Here is a 16,346-nt window from a genome sequence, read left to right as displayed (position 1 = left end):
CAACGCACGCAGGATGAGGCTGGATTTCATCTTTACAGTGGGGTTTTCATTCAAAGTCATTAATGCATGGAGTCAGCACAAAAGCGAAAGACAGGAGGCAGCCTCCCAGTGGCCTCGAACTAAGTGTGGAGTCTGCCAGGCTGAGCTGTGCTGGCCAACGATAGCTCCTCTCAAGAGGTCACAACTGAGGGGTCCACAAAGGCACTCAGGACCATCTGTGTCAGATTTCCAGAGGGCTTCGCAAATTAATTAGCTAGCAGTGCCCAGATAAACAGCCACGGGGGGACACCAGACTGTTAGCCATGAGTGAGCCAAGGATCACTCAACGAAGTGGGGCAGTGTGGTTTCTACCCGCGCTACGGTGACAAGATGTCCTGTCAGGAGTCAGCTGCCACAGTCCCCAGGTGGAGCTGGCAGCCTAACTGGAGCAACTCAAAGCTCATCTCTCCAGCTTTGTTTCTCCTGGAGGCTGCAGGCTCAGGAAGAGATATATTGTAAGGCAGTTTGATGTTGCATGTCAAGGGTGTGGGATTATCAGCAGATCCCAAGTCTGGGGAGGTTAGGTGATGGGGAAGCCAAGCTTAGGAGTCAGTAAGCATCCCTTAAGTAGAAAGAATCAGGTACCAGTGTACTTGTTTAAGCCGTTCAAAGCACATAGATGCCTTTCCTGCCTGTGTGGACACCCTGCCTCCTGCAGATGTGGCATCCCTGGGCTACCCAGAGCTCATCTGGTCCCTGTAGATCTCAGAGCTCCCCCAACCAGAAGTGAAAGCTCCCTCTTGGACACCCCTGGAAGTTGTTTTTGCAACATAGGAGTCAATGTCAAGAAATGGAGTCCAGATAGCTAAAGACTGGGCTGTATGACCTTGTGCAGATTTTCAGGTCTCTCACGGAGCCTAATACTAATACTTCTTGCTCATGGAGACCCATAGGGAACTATACATACATTTCCTAATGTGACATAAAATCATCAAAGTCCTCCCTCCACTTTTTGTGGACTCTTGGAAAAACCAAAGTGGGTCTTATATGTGGGCGCCAAAAGCAGTGAGTCTAACATATAGCCACTGTACATGCCCTGAAGAGATGGCCCACAAGTATCCGCTAAATGAATGAAGAAAGGAGATTGTGGTGGGGGCATTCGTATTTACTTCACTTTACCCTGCCTTTCCCATGTAGGGACAGAGAGACTGCACCATTTCTCGGGAGGTGAGAGTCCTGCTTTGGGATTGACTTAGAGTTAGAGAAGTGGCCTGTGGGGAGACCTGAGTTCACCCACTACAGTGGAACCTGGCTGTGTCATCAGGCACGTTCTTTGCAGGAAGCCTCCTGGCACTACAGCTCCTCTGCAAAAGGAAGAAGTAGAAGCTCTGTTCCACGCCCTTCTCTGCTCAGGAGGGTTGCACAAGTACCCTGACCCATTAGAGCCCTGCTCTTCTGTCCTTGCTCAACTAAACCCACTATGTCCCCCCAGAGCCTGTGTGGTTCTCAGCCCGGTAAGGGTAATTTACTGACTTCTACATGTGCTCGTTTGCAAGCCACCACCTTCCTTAGATCCAACTCAGACACTTATCTGTTGAAATACTTGTGATGGCACCTCTGTGGGCTAGCACAGGGCAGAGCTATGGGGAGACAAGGCTGGCGCTTACTCCATACTCTTAGGGTTAACCTTGAGTGGAACGGGACAGGAGTAAACCAGAACAGGGCAGCGTGGTGGGGTCTCTGGTGCACAGGGACCCTAGAAGAAGCATCTGGCAAGGCTTTGGTGACTGACATTGACCAAGGTCTGGTGTTCAGGGGGGGTCATTAAAAGTGGGAGAATTGGGCACAGCTAGACACTTGACGGACTCATGGAATGCGTTCCCTGTACCTCTTTCTCAATTCCTTTTTCTTGTGGGATGACTTCAGTTCTGTCTTGTCTGAAGTTGATGGTGATGTCAGTCCTGGCCATTGGCAGTCGTCTTGCCTCTTTTACTCATTCTCCGTCCCTCTCAAATCTACTGGAGCAGGCTAATAAGTAAGCCCATCACTGTCTTCCTCCCACACTGTTTCTGTTCCTATTGTCCTGGGCCTTTCATAGCTACTCATCAGGGCCTCGTGGATCATGCCGTGTGGCATTAGACAGGATGAGGGATGGAAGGCATGGTGGTATCTGTCTGCAGCTCAGCAACTGTGAGAGTCATCTGTACCTGTCCAGGGCCAAGTGGTTTTGCTGACCTGCCTGCTACCGTCAATAGAGCAGAACCTCTAGGTGGGGGTGTCCCCCTAGCTCCCCTCTTTTCTCCAGTATCCCCTTACTGTTTGATTAGTCATGTCTTAACTTTGGATCATCCACCCACAGCAAAAACCTGGGAGTGATCTCTCATGATATTCAGTCAGTCATAAACTGTTTCCATAGGTAACTTGGCTAATATAGTACCTATACACATGGAAACTGGAAAGAGTGACATTTCTTAAAAGATACTGATAAATATATACTCTAGAATTTTCATTCAGTACTTCAGTGGTTACCTTTGGGTATCCCATTCAGGAGATGAAAACACCAAGGAGGAAATGGATTGTTTCTAAACAAGAGTCTTGAAATGTTTTTTTTTTTTTTTTTTTTCCGAAATCTTACATTTCACCCATCCCCGTGTCTTCAGGGAAGGCCCTGAGATCCTCTGAGCTCTGCTTAAGAACAAAGCTATTACAATGCCTTCCCATGAGAAGGGCAGTCAGGGTGGGGGAGTACTGAGGGTTGCTGGGCCCCACAGAAGGCATTTTTCCAGTGTTTCTCACAAGACCAGTCTCCATCTCTGCAGGCCTGGGACATGTGCGTGCAATCAGTGTGGCACAGCTTCCGTGCCCTGTGTGGCCAGAGCAAGCAGATGCTCACAGGGAGTGGGCACAGGGGTGGGAGACTGAGGGAGCTAGTTTTAGAGAGAGAAAAGAGAAGAGAAACTGCCTTCCCCCCAGATCTCCAAAGATCTTGAGGCCTTAATCATGTTGTGCTGACTCGGATTCCCTGGAGCATCTTTGTGCCGAAGCTGCTGGAATTAGCCCCATAATAGAGCCATTCCCAGCAGCAGCAAAGACCTGTATTGGGATCTGGAAACAGCTGGCTGCCTGGCTGGTGATAAAGCCACTGTGCTCAGCTTCCGGCCTCTGTCCCAACCTTGTCTGCCACTCTGCCACAGCACCCTCATCTCATGAGCAGCCACCCCAAAGTAACTGGCCAGCCACCTCTGGGTGCTCTGAACAGCACAGAAGGTGCTTTTTGAAACCCCACCTCATGCTCTCCCATGATGCCTTCATGGGTCTTCATGTTCCACTTCCTCATGACAAGATTCTATTGTCAGAAGAAGAGCAAGCTCAAAGTTGGCCTTGATGACATGTAAGTCGCTGCCACCCAGTTGCCGTCAACTGGATTGGTGTAAAATCATCAGTCAGAGTCAGCTCAGCATGCAGTGATCCATGACTAATGGCACCAGCTGTGGGAGGCTGTGGAAATAGCCTCAACTGAGATGAAACTCTAGTCTTAAATGCCTCCATTACGCTAGAGCAGTGGTTCTCAACCTTCCCAACGCTGTGACCTTTTAATACAGTTCTTCATGTTGTGGTGACACCCTAACCATAAAATTATTTTCATTGCTACTTCATAACTGTAATTTTGCTACTATTATGAACTATAATGTCAATATCTGTGTTTTCCAGTGGTCTTAGGTGACCCCTGTGAAAGGGTCGTTCAACCCCCACAGGGAGTCGTAACCCACAGTTTGAGAACCACTGGCCTAGAGACTATTCCATGGACTAGAGACTATTCCACCACTTTAAAATTCTAGTTTGGGTATCAATAAGTTTAGTGGACATTTATATGGAAAGTATTTTATAGGCTATCCCGTCTTTTCATATTTGTGATTTCATTTGATCTCACGAAAACTCTATAAAACATTGCTTAGATTATCTGGCAATATTGGCACTATTTACTGGAAACTTGATACACATAAGCCCTTTCATGCTGCCTCAAAAATTTCTACTACTAACAAATATATAAGGAAGGTATTGTTCTCATCCTTACTTTAAATCTAAGAAAACTGAAGCCTGGGGACACTTTAAGTAGCTTTCCTAAGGTTGTCTAGCTGATCAGTGAGTGCTGGACTTGAATATGGGCTGATGACCTGATACCCCATGCTCTCAGTGCCTCTCCTATGACATTGCTACATACCCACTTTACAGATGAGGAAACTATTATCTAAAGAAAGAAGCTAAGTGCTGTACTGAGCAGAATTTTGCAAGAGGCCCCAAACTGAAAGCCCATTTTCCAACTAGTCTTCCTACATCTCTTCAAAATAACAATAATTTATGCTTGCTTTCATCTGACAGATTTGAAGGGCATGATAGGAAATAGACTCTAAGGATGGAGCCAACATGGAGGTGCAGAAGTATGCATGTTCTTCTTGTAGAAATACATCAGAACCTTAGCAAGAGACTCTGGGAGGACCCAAGGTAGCATTTGAAGTAAGGAACTACTTGAGTGGAGAGCTCAGAGGCTGTCAGTGTCCTCATCCTGGTGGTGGCTGGGCTCAGACCGTGAGATGAGGAAGTGGGCTCTGCCAGGGAAGTGCCAAACCCATCTGTATACACAGACTATGGGGACAGGAGGTTCCAAACAGGCACCGGAAGCTAGAGCCACAGGCTGCAATTCAATGAGTCAGCAGACAGCTGGCCCTCGGGAATGAAGAGATAGTCTCCCTCAAATTCATTCCTTCTCCTGTAGTATGTAGAAACCCCTGTTAGAGCAGTATATTGCCTCCACCCAAGCTAGTTAGCTCTTGCCTCTCTGTCCAGAGTCACCTCCAGTCTCTTGGATAGGTCATCACTGTTGTAGACTGTCCCAAGAGGCTCCCAGCTTGTTCTTCTATATTCCCAAGGCCTGCTGTCCCATTGAACCATCCTGCACACATATGCTTTCTAGGGCAGGTAAGAGCTTGAGTCTTGAGGCATGGTCTTCTAGTCAACCAGATCTCAGATTCCAACTACAAAGCTAAGAAAATGTATGTCTCCTACATAGCCACCCGAGGATGACATGTATCTAGGCCTTCCTAGAAAAGTACTATAAAGCCAACAATGATAGAAAGTGTTAAACTGCAGCTCAGCCCCTCCCCTGCCACCCATGGACCCAGCTGTCACCTTCTCTCCAGAGTCCCAGAGACTGCTGGGCCTCCTGGATGGATGGACTCAGGAATGAGTGACAGGGAGAAGCAGGAAGGACCTTTTGCAGTTCTGACTCTGAAGTCAGCTGTGAAGGGCAGTGCAGGCCCGTGTATGCGGAGGAAGTGCTCTTTAGTAGGGACAGGCTCTGGGACTATACCTTATGTCCCTTTCAGCAGAGTGCAAACTCCACCTCGCCTATCATTAAAGTGGCATTTTTCAGGCGTGACACCTTGTTCTGGGAAGTCAGTCATTTTTTTTTTTCATTTCTCTTTATTAAGAAATTTTCTACTCACTCTACATACCACCCACAGATCCCACCTCCTCCCTCCTCCCACCCCCAGCCCTCCCTCCCAAGTCACTCCACATCCCCACATCTCCCAAATCAAGGTCTCCCATGGGGAGTCAGCAGAGCCCGGCACACTGAGGCTAGGCAAGTCCAAGCCCCTCCCCACTGCACCAAGGCTGCGCAAGGTGTCACACCACTCCCCAAAGCCTTCCCATGCACCAGGGATGGATCCCGATCCCCCTGTCTGGGTGCCCCCCAAACAGTTCAAGCCAAACAACCATCTTCCATATCCAGAGAGTCTAGTCCAGTCCCATGGGGGCTCCACAGCCACTAGTCCACAGTTCATGGGCTTCCTCTAGTGTGGCCGGTCATCTCTTCACGTCGGGAAGTCAGTCATTTTTAACTATCATGTACTTCAGTGGTTTCTGACAGTGAGAAGGTGATGGAGTCTATTAAACATGGCAGATGTGACAAGTGACAAAAAGTATTTTGTCAAGTCTTTGAGATGTGGAGAAGACATGATAGGTGGACATCCCATTGCAGAGGGGCAAAGCCCAGACTAGCTAGTCCTGTCTACTTCCAATGTAGTGTCCAGGAAGGGGACACTGGGTCTGTGAGGTTTGTTGTTGGAGCCTGTCCCCTCACCCAGACCCTTCTCCCCTGGGTTTTTTGTTCCATCTCACCACTGTGAATTGTCCTACAGTGGCCTTAGCCATACCGTGTACTTGTTGATTTGCTCCTGTGACAAGTGCTGGTGACTGCTGTCCCCACGGCAAGGATCAAACTATAGTGTGGAATCCGCTTTTAAATATGATCTAAATGCTTTTCTATTCGCAATTGCAATGGCAATTCAAGGGGACCATGAGGCTGTCCTTGAAATTGTAAGGAGCTGGTGAAAGTCCACAACGGGCTCACTGTGAGTGGATAGAGGCTCTAGGAACTGGCAGAGTTGAAATACCCATGCAATCCAGTCACCCGGGCCAGGTAACAGGGATGAAAAGTCAGAACAGACTGCCTATGAATCTTACCTGGATTCTGCCATCTACTGGGACAGGGTGTTGTCATGGAAAAGCACACTGGAATCAGAATACTTGGATCTCAGCCTCTTCTACTGGGTACCAGCAAGCTACTAAACCTCTTTGAGACTCTTCCTGAGTCTACGGAAATGCTAGGGATGAAGTAGGGGAATACACAGAAAAGCATCAAAATACGTAGTTTGTGTTCCTCATCTAAGGAAAGTCTAGGGTATTTAGAATAGGCTCCATAGCTGATGGGTTTGTACTGAGCAGAATGCAATGAAGTTTTAAACAATTGCCAAGAGACTTCAGAGGACAACGCTGTGTACCTGTGGCCTTCCTAGTCTGCAGACATGACGCCTCCTTTTCAGAGCCCTCGGTGAAACTAGCCTCCATCAGGCTCTCCTGACCCATTAAGGGGAAGAAAGATCTCATACTATCCTGCTCTCTGGCCACCCTTGTAAGCCGCTTCCTTATTGACTGCCACCAGCCAGCTGCTCATGAGTGGAAACTGAGAATCCGTGATGTGCTGTGCTAGGCTGGGGCTGTTCTCAGAGGGCGGTGGAAGAGCATGGGGGAAGTTAAGCTTTATAGTCTTGGCTGTTATTACCAGCCTTGAGATCTCACATACCTCACCTCCACATTCTGGACTGTGGTCTCTCAATCTGTAAAATCAGGGCCTCGGGGTGGGAAGTTTGCTAACGTGTAGAGGGTTGTTGTAGAGATCACAGGATAGAAACATAAATTAAGAGCCTCAGCTCTTAAGGGGCCGCTTATGAAGGCTGAATGCCTTTCACTTTCCCTATAAGTGTAAGCACATGTACATACACATGTACATATACACTCAGTCACCTTCACATTCTATCTACCAAAAGCACTTACCCCTTGGTTGTGGCTTGCACAAGTTACCACTTAATTCCTGTTAGAATGGACAAAGTAGATCACTCCCATCTGACAGCCCAAGGACACTGAGCAAGAGCAAGCCACACCTTGGCTCTTCCCACCCAAGTTCCATAGCCTCTGCTAACTAAAACCAAGAACCACTGATTCCAATGAAGAAGAAAAGAGAAGTGAGCCGTGACTCCCCGTAGGGTATAGTTTCAAGATAAAAGTTGTGTTATCCATTGTCATCACTCATGTTAAGGTCTGCCAAAACTGTGCTACAGACATCAGTGGGACTCACGGTCTCAGGTAACAAACAAAGAGATGACTCTGGGCTAAGGGCATGCAAGAGAACATGAGCATAGGCTTGGATAGGAACCATTTTTAAAGTCTCTATGCTGAAGTTTCCAGAACTGTCTCTAGGAACTCCTTGCCTCTCAGAAGCATGCTCTGATTCCAATGTCCATGGGACTCAGTGGCAGGCTCAGACTTGAATGCATTTCCAGAAAAGGAAGGGTACAGAGCAGGGAATACACACTCTGGTTTTGCTCTCCATCCAGAATCCCTGGACCACAGCCTGGGCTGGGCTCCTGATTCAGATGTTTCTGCCTCAGATGCTCCTTCTAGCTCCTCCAACAATGAAGGGATTGGTCAAGCTGCCTCCTACCCTTTGGCCCAGTTCACTTCTGCCATACATATCTATAGGAAAAGGGTGATGAACATATAGCTATAGCCAGTGATGGAAAAAATCACTTCACTTCCCTGCCCTCAGTAGCCCGCATTCTGGAGGCGCTTGTATTCAGTCATTGCTCAAGGGCCTGCTTGTGCTGTGTGCTCAAGCCGTTTCAGCCTGACTGTGGACAGGTGCAGGCAGTGATATTCCTAAATACTTAACAATACTCTGTTCAAAAGCCCACTTGGACTTCCCATAGCTGTAGAAGCATGACCTGCACCCTAAGGCTTATGTCAAGGTGACGCCTTCCACCTGCCTGTGATTGACTGTCCCCTGACCTTACTTCTCAGCATTTTCTATGCAGATTTCTTTCCTCCTCCTGGAAAGCCCACCTACATCCCCATCCTTCTGTATGCTGGCTCCCTCCTTTAATGCATATGTAGCTCTTTGCAGGGATGCTGGAGTCTAGAGACCACAGCTGTTGTCTTCAACATCCCCAACCTACCTGCCATCCTTCCCACTCCCCCAGAGACCAGCCAGTCCCCCTGACACTCATTTCCTCCCATCAAAGTCCTCTCAAGTCCTTCCTCTCCTCTGCAGAGTTCTCCAAGTATGCAGGTGCCCCATGACCCCTCCTTAGAGTTCTCAGTGACTAAGAATCCTAGGCTGTTTTCCTGATCCCAATCATAGAGGTCTTGCTTGAGGTCACTCTGATGCATAGACTGCTGAGCACAGTCCATACATTGAAAAACTATGCATCTGGCCACAGCTTGAGGACTCGGGGCTAAGGCTCTACATAAAAATCAGACAGAGTCAAATACACTTAGGTTGATCCCTCTTAAGTAGCTGAGTGGTTGGATTCACTGTAGTTCATAACCCAGTGGGAGCTGGGGGTGTGGGTGCTCCTCAGGGTGCTGCAGTGCAGTGGGGCTGTGGAGCTGTATATATGCTTCCTCCCAGCAGGAATCACTCATGGCATGGCGGGAAGGACACCAATGGTTAACACCATTCCCGATGCCAATTAGCGTTCACTGTCACTGAGTGCCGATTACTGGTGTGGGGTCTCTTGCGTCACTGTCTTGCATCTTCTTTGGAACTCTTGATCCCCTTCCATGAGAAGACAGGGGAACTTACAAGAAAGCAGGCAGTACTGAAACCAAAACCTCAGACTGTCTGTTTGTACAGCCAGGGCCTTTTCAGTGGGTGTCGGCCCCACCCTCTCACAGAGACAGGCGGGGACCAGCACCAGCGGCCACAGACACAGGCCTGCTAACGCATAGCGGGTAGAGTGTGGAATGGTGGACGGCTGCCTGGGATGCACCTCATGTCTGTCCCTCCCCTGCTGTGAGACATGAGGTGCACAGCTTCCCTTCTGCCCGCTGCCTGGCACCTCAAGAATCAGGATTCATGAGTTGTTCTGAAAATGGAGCACAGTTAACGCTAGTGGACTCTTGTGTTTATTGTCTGTCCCTGAGCTGAGGCTGCCGTAGTCCATGCAAACCTGGGTGCTCACTGTTGAGGAGGTGGCTGTGGGTTTCCCACCTTCTCCTGCCCTGAGGAGTTCCTACCTCACAGTGAGGATACAGGAGAGGTGTTGAGTAGTGGAGAATTGAGGAGTGTGGGGGCTCTAGGAAAGAAATAGAGCAGACCTCTCAGGGACTCCCTTCCTGCATAAGAACATTGAACCCTAAGGCGGGCCACCACGGCATACCTGGGGCAGCAAGATTCTCTCTCTCTCTCTCTCTCTCTCTCTCTCTCTCATACACACACACACACACACAAACACACACACACAAACACACACACAAACACACACACACAAAAACACACACACACAAACACACACACACACACACACACACACACACACACACACACACACACAGAGAGAGAAAATGTGCCTCTGTTGCCTTGCGAGCTAACGACTTCTTCAAGGAAGGAAGGAAGGAAGGTCTGAGAGGGAGTCCTCTTGGGGCACAGCGAAGTCACAATTTCAGGATGACTCAATCAGAGTGACAGAGTTGGAGTTCCAGCCTGGTCCCTTTCCCTCTAAGCTCAGGCTTTTTTCCAGGCTCTGCTCATCAAGGTCCTCTGCCACTTCTAAGTCCTAACAGATGCGCCCCCCACCCCCAAAGAGGGCAACTTGTTTAACTGCTGATTTTTCCGCCAAGAACAAGGTTTCCTTCAGAAAGATTGGTTACAAGAAGAGAGAGGAAAGTTCTCAAAGCTATCTCACAGTGTCGGTGAAGCCCACGCCTTTACCCACTTCCTCCCCATATCAAGAACCCCAGCTATTTATAGCCGGCAAAAATACTGATCATCAGAGGCCCACCCTGAAATCCTCATGTCCTCAGGCATTCCTATAGGCAAAGTGGGGTCCACTTGACACCACTTCCCACCCCCACACTTTGCAGTGCAGAACGTGGAGCTGCGGCTTGAATACCTCCAGTGTGACTGCCATTCTGTTGCAAGAACATATCAAGTAGTTTCTCAGAGAAAAAAAAAAACTGGCCACTTGGTGTTACAGAAATAAATCCAGGGTGTAAAACTCACACTCAAAATAAGTCACCCACTGTGGTTCATTGCCAAGGTCACACTGCATTCCCAGTCCTGGCTGGCTGCATGTTTGACCTGCACTGTTGTTGATTCTCATGAGGAACCTGGTGGATTCTCTTTTTGTTTGTAGATGCTGATGCTCAGAACAGTCTGTTTTGCACATCTTGCCGGAGGTACCAGCTGGCTGAGTTTAGTATATAAAACATAGTAAAAGACAGAACCCCCTTATGCTGTCTCACACTATCTCAGGTCTGCAGCGCAGGCTCTCTGGCCTTATCTGTACAGCTCAGAGATGTTGAAAAGGGTCATCAGGCTATATATAGCTACTGGGTTTATAGTCTTCCTCCTGCTCACCCAGTGTACTTTCCCGTTCCTCAGATGAGTTAGTTCCTCACTGCTGGCCTGGCCTCAGGCTCTGGTCACAGGTCCCTCCAAGGACCTAACAACTAGGTATCGATATGAGATAGGAATAGCACTCTCCCCTTAAGGGCCCTCAGGTATGTGTGAGAGTCTGTCTCACGGTGGCTGAGTGCTTGACCATCGAGCTCAGGTCCCAGATATGCCTCTTATTAGCAATGGGCTTCTCAGCGGAGCTGGCCACTTGTGTGTGCAGGACACACACTCATGCTAAGTAGCCTGCAGAGGTTCTTTGCCAAGATCACTGAGCTCTAGGCTCTCCCTGTCTAGTTACAAGTCTGATCAGGCACCCACTTCTCTATACCTTGGATATCTCATCTGTTACCTGGGATGATGGGATCTTCTTGGGGGGGGGCATCTATTTTCATATTCAGCTACATCTTAGAGTTGAGAAACCTTGCTGGTTAAGGAACTCCTTGGGGGTGGAGGTAGATGCAATTGTATCCTGCAGAGTTCTTTTACCAGAAGGCTCTCTGGTCCCTGTTCAGAACCATCATCCTTTGCTTCCATATACTTCTTCCCCTTCACAGTGAGACATCATCTGGCCCCCTCATTTCACAGATAACAAAAACCAAGTTTTTCACACAGCATGCTGCTACACATTGGTCAATCCTGACATCACACATATTGGATCTCCAAGGATCCCAGATGTCTGCATCTGAAAGAGGGTACAGAACTCCGCTAAGGCCTGAGGGTCCCCAGCCTAAGCAGCAGCCAGGGCCGTGCAGACTGTCAGCCTAACCCCTGTTCTTTTTTCCAGGGAGGCTCCGCACTGTCGCCAGCTGCAGTCATCAGCCCAGACAGGGCCCAACAGCAAGCTGTGGCCTTGGCAAAGGAGGTTGGATGCCCTACCTTGTCCATCCAAGAAGTGGTGTCCTGCCTCCGCCAGAAGCCTGCCAACATCCTCAATGATGCTCAGACCAAGGTGGGCACCCGTGTGCATGCAGGTCGGGGAGGGAACAATCTCTTGTCTTTACAAATGGAAGGCCAAAGCCTAACAAGGAGATGTGATGACCCTCGCCACCCAAGCTACACATCCAGTGGATGACCAACTAAAAGATAAACTTGTCTCCTGAGTCCCAGTCCATGTAGGAGCTGCAGGCTGTGATGGAACACACAAGGCTACTGATGAAAGACAAGTTTCTCTGCCATTTGGATGTCTTATGTACAAAGTGGGAACTATGATGGAAACCTAGAGTTGACAGATGAAATGAAATAGCACCTGAGAAGGGGCACACCCCATTCTGAGACCATAGAGGCACAATGTCAGGTCACAGCCCCTTAGACAAACAGCTGGGCATCCCTTTCTACCTCTAAAGACACTGCTCTCGGCCTGGGTCTCTGGCTGCCCCTGATACTGGTAAAGGAGACATGATCAGGCTTGATCCTCATATCCTCATAAGAATGAGTCTGGACCCTGAGACCTGTTGGAGTCTTGTCCTCAGCCTCACCTATGTGGGCTGTGATGGCTAGTCACCCATTAGGGCCCTTTCTTTAAGGCCTTCCCCTTCTTCCTGTTCCTCCTGTAAACCTCTTATTACTTCAGCAGAGGAGCTCTGGGAGGGCCCCCTGGGGGCCCAGCATTGCTGAGGGGGGATTTGCTTTCCAGTCACTGGCATTGGCACAGGGTGTCCTGCTTGCCTGTTGTCCTGATCATTTTACCCATTTTCCATTAGAGCTCACTGGGTTTGGAGCATGGGCATTCATGGTGAAGAGCACACTAAGCAAAGCAATCTAGTGGTTATATAATAGGCGGATACTTGGAGGCAAAGTTATGGTGGGGTTCTGGAGATGGAGATGGACATGGTTCCATCTTGCAGAGTTCCCTTCACAGAGACCTTTTTGGTCTCTGTCCCTGTTCAGAACCATTAGCTCTTGGCTACAATTGTCAGCTTCAGCTACACAGCCAAGACTGGGATTGTCCCTTTTTAAAAAAGAAAAGTAAAATGAATGTAATGTAAAATGTAAAAGTAAAATGCAAGTAACGGCCTTTTTCCTCACCCTGCAGCTCCTGGCTGTTAGTGGCCCTTTCCACTACTGGGGCCCTGTAGTCGATGGCCAGTACCTACGCGAAGTTCCAGCCAGAGCGTTGAAGAGGCCTCTGCCAGTGAAGGTGGATCTACTCATAGGGGGTTCTCAGGACGATGGGTTAATCAACAGGGCGAAGGCTGTGAAGGTAGGTGAAGGGAGGCAGGGAGGGGCCCGGGCAGCCTTCTGATGGCATACTAGGTCAAGAACTGATGACTGACTTACTTCTCTGGCTGACAGAGGACTGTTAGCCAAGGCTACAGAAGCCTGGAGATAATCGTGGCGGAAGCTGGGTTCAGAACAAAGACATTTACAAGAGGTGACTAATACAGATATGCCCACAAATCGCAGCTGCGAATCAATCACTATGAAGAGCTTAGGGTAGAAGCTGACCGGGTGTTCCCAGCCTCAGGGGCACCGCGCCATGAGCACAAGCACTGCTCTTCCTCAATGTGTGTATAAGGACGTTTATGACAGCATTAATTAATGTAGCAAAAATAAAATTGGGAAGAAATCCAGATGTCCCTTGACAGGGAAATGGTTGGCTAAATTAAGATACACTCTAACTGCTAAATATTATGCAGCTGTTAAAAACATGAGCCTGATCTCTCTGCTGGCTTGAGGGATGCCTTTGATGGGCTGCTAAGTAGAAAACAAAAATGTAGAGAAACATGGAGTTGAGTTAGCACTCTTGTTTAAGAAGCGAGTATATGCATGTATGTAAATGTACATATTTGTGTATTTCTACATGAAAGGATCATGGCGTGGACAGATACACCAAGCAGTTAACACTGACTGCCTTGGGAAGTGTAAAACAGAATGGCTTAATCTCCCTTGCTGTGCTCTCCACATGATGAGTTACATGGAATATAACCGTTTCCTTGCAATATCACATACAATGCTGCCTTGTGAGAGAGAACACGGGATCTTTGGGCAGGAGACCCTGTCCTCATGATGCTAGCTCTGGAAACATGCTGAACCCTCATCCCTTCTCTCTGTCATGAAAGAGAGGAAGAACTGCTTTCAGAGTCTCAGCTTAGGGTTCATCTAAGACAGGGAGCATGGTGGGAGGAGGGGGGAAGGCCACCCTGGCAGGTGCTTCCTGCACCGCCTCCCAGCAGTAGAAGCTCCCCAGCTAGTGGTGGAAGTAGCCTCCTCCTAGTACATTTGGGCTGCGAGGGGTCAAAGCATAGCCCGGGTCCTAATTCTCGATTGTGCTAGCCAACCATAGGAAGGCTACTTGGCTGTGCGGCTGCCTAGGACTCACCCTCCCTAGCACCCTCCCAGTGGCGTTTGGGGAACTTCCTGTCACTGCTGACAGACTACAGGGCCAGAATCCTTCCTCGATGCTGTATTTCGGTTCTCCTTGAGTTATCCAAGGCATTCAGGGCAAAGTTCCCTTTGTTCACTCACAAGGGAACGTGGAGGCATATGGCAGGAGGCTCACTGCTAAGCCCACCCTGCTGGGAAGGTATGCCCCGGAGGTGGCCAGAGCAGGGAAGCCAGTGCGCATGTCCATGCCCCGCCCCACAGGGAGCTAGACCCTGGTACACTCACTGTTCATTGGTCACCCATTTCTGTCTCACTGAGCTCTTGTGTGTAGTCTTAGGACCTTGTGTCTCCTGAGCACACCTGGGCACGGCCTGCCTAGAGGATAGGGATGGCGGAAGCAGTGGTTGATGGGAAGCCAGAGTTCGGCTCTCTATGCCAGTCCCTTATGAGTGGGAAGCGTACACCTCTAGCCTGGCTGTCCATTCAGCAGCCACCCCGCTTGACCTCAGACTGCTGCCAGAGCCAAGAGACTGCTGAACATCTCCACTTAGATGCCTACAGCTCTTCATCTTTAATTCACAGTGGACGGCTGGGGCTACCTCTGTCCCCACTCAAACTCACATACCCACCACAATTCTCCCAGTGAATCCCAATTCTCAGGCTTAGCAACAGCAGATTCACCTCATTTTCTCTCAATCTACAAGCCTTCTGCAAGCCAGGTCACTCAGAGCCAGCCAAACCCCTCCCCAGCAGTCAGAGCTGTATCCTGACAGTGACCCCCCATAAACTTGTTTGATGGGATCTAAATTTACTCCTTGCTGTACCCTTCCTGGTCACCTTGCATGGCCAGAGCAGTTCCATGTCTTCGCTGTTCCTTAGCTATGCTTAGGGGTGTGACATATGCTGCCCCTTCTCCTAGAATGTCCTCAGGCTTCACGGGCCTCCTCATTTCATCTGAGGTCCCTTCTGAGATCCTAAACCCAGGAAATCACTACTTCTAGCTTAGCAGGTGCACAGCATGAGTATCAAACACCAGCACCCGTTTGCTGTGCCACTGAAAGTGGACCCGTCGCTTACAGTGTGCCAGATGCAGGGCCAGTTATGGTGGACCTCACCACCAGTTGGATCCTGCCCTCTAAAAGGTGATGGTCAGATCAGAACATAGAGAATCAACATGGCAAACATCTTTGAATGGCTATGTGCAGGCTGTGTAGAGAGGTGGGCGCCATGTCCCTGAAGACAAGAGGTAAGGTGGGGTCTATTGCCAAGAGCGTCACTGTCAGCTGGGTGACAAATGAGCAAAGACTAACCAGAACCCTCTCCCTCCCTCAGCCTTCTGGATGTCTTTTGTCTGTAATCGGGAGCATTTACATTTCCCCAGAACCTGAGACTTAGTTTCCCTATCTGTAAATTGGAAGATTATTCATAGAGATCCTGCTATATAGTCCAAGAGCACTCAGACATACTCCACTGTCCAGAAAATAGTTGGACCTGAATAAATGTTAGATATTTTTATGCTTAATTCTTTACTAAGATAGTTAATGGCACTGGTCCCAAGAAGACATACAAAGGACTGATAGCCGCTGAACCATCTGACCTCCGGCCAGTTTTCCAAATCACTGCAAAGGTGCACGTACATACTAAAACAGGCACACACATTCTCTCCTCATAGCAGTCTACAGAAATGCCAGCTGGAGCCCAGCCCATAAACACACACAGTCCAGGGAGGGATAGGTGCCTCCTAGCCCTCATTCAGCCTTTAGGACCAGCCATCCCTTTAACAGAGACTACCAAATACCCTCAGACCAAAGAGAGTGAGTGGGTAGGGCTTCATCAAAATCCCAAAGATTCTTACCTCTGCCACCCAGGCCACCATGGTTCACGCAAGGAGCCCTCATGACACCCAGAGACATACCTGCAGAGCATGGGGACCACACAGATGCCTGGGAAGGTGGAAAGCCTCCGTTTGCTCAGACAGATCTTATTTCCGAAGTCGAAGCATTCTATTGAAATTCTTCATTGGTTT

General features: G+C 49.1%; 1 protein-coding gene across 1 annotated transcript in view; it reads left to right on the top strand.

The window, feature by feature from the left end:
• Tg (thyroglobulin) overlaps positions 1-16,346 on the top strand; it is a 190,859-nt gene that overhangs the window by 153,984 nt on the left and 20,529 nt on the right. The window contains exons 42-43 of the mRNA XM_059247013.1: positions 11,781-11,945; positions 13,029-13,196. Coding sequence (XP_059102996.1) covers positions 11,781-11,945; positions 13,029-13,196 — 333 coding nt within the window. The remainder of the gene's footprint in view (positions 1-11,780; positions 11,946-13,028; positions 13,197-16,346) is intronic.

Source organism: Peromyscus eremicus, chromosome 20 (genome assembly GCF_949786415.1).
Source record: "Peromyscus eremicus chromosome 20, PerEre_H2_v1, whole genome shotgun sequence".
Taxonomy (NCBI): domain Eukaryota; kingdom Metazoa; phylum Chordata; class Mammalia; order Rodentia; family Cricetidae; genus Peromyscus; species Peromyscus eremicus.
The sequence above is the reverse complement of the archived record's forward strand: the minus strand, read 5'-3'. Positions and strand labels throughout refer to the sequence as shown.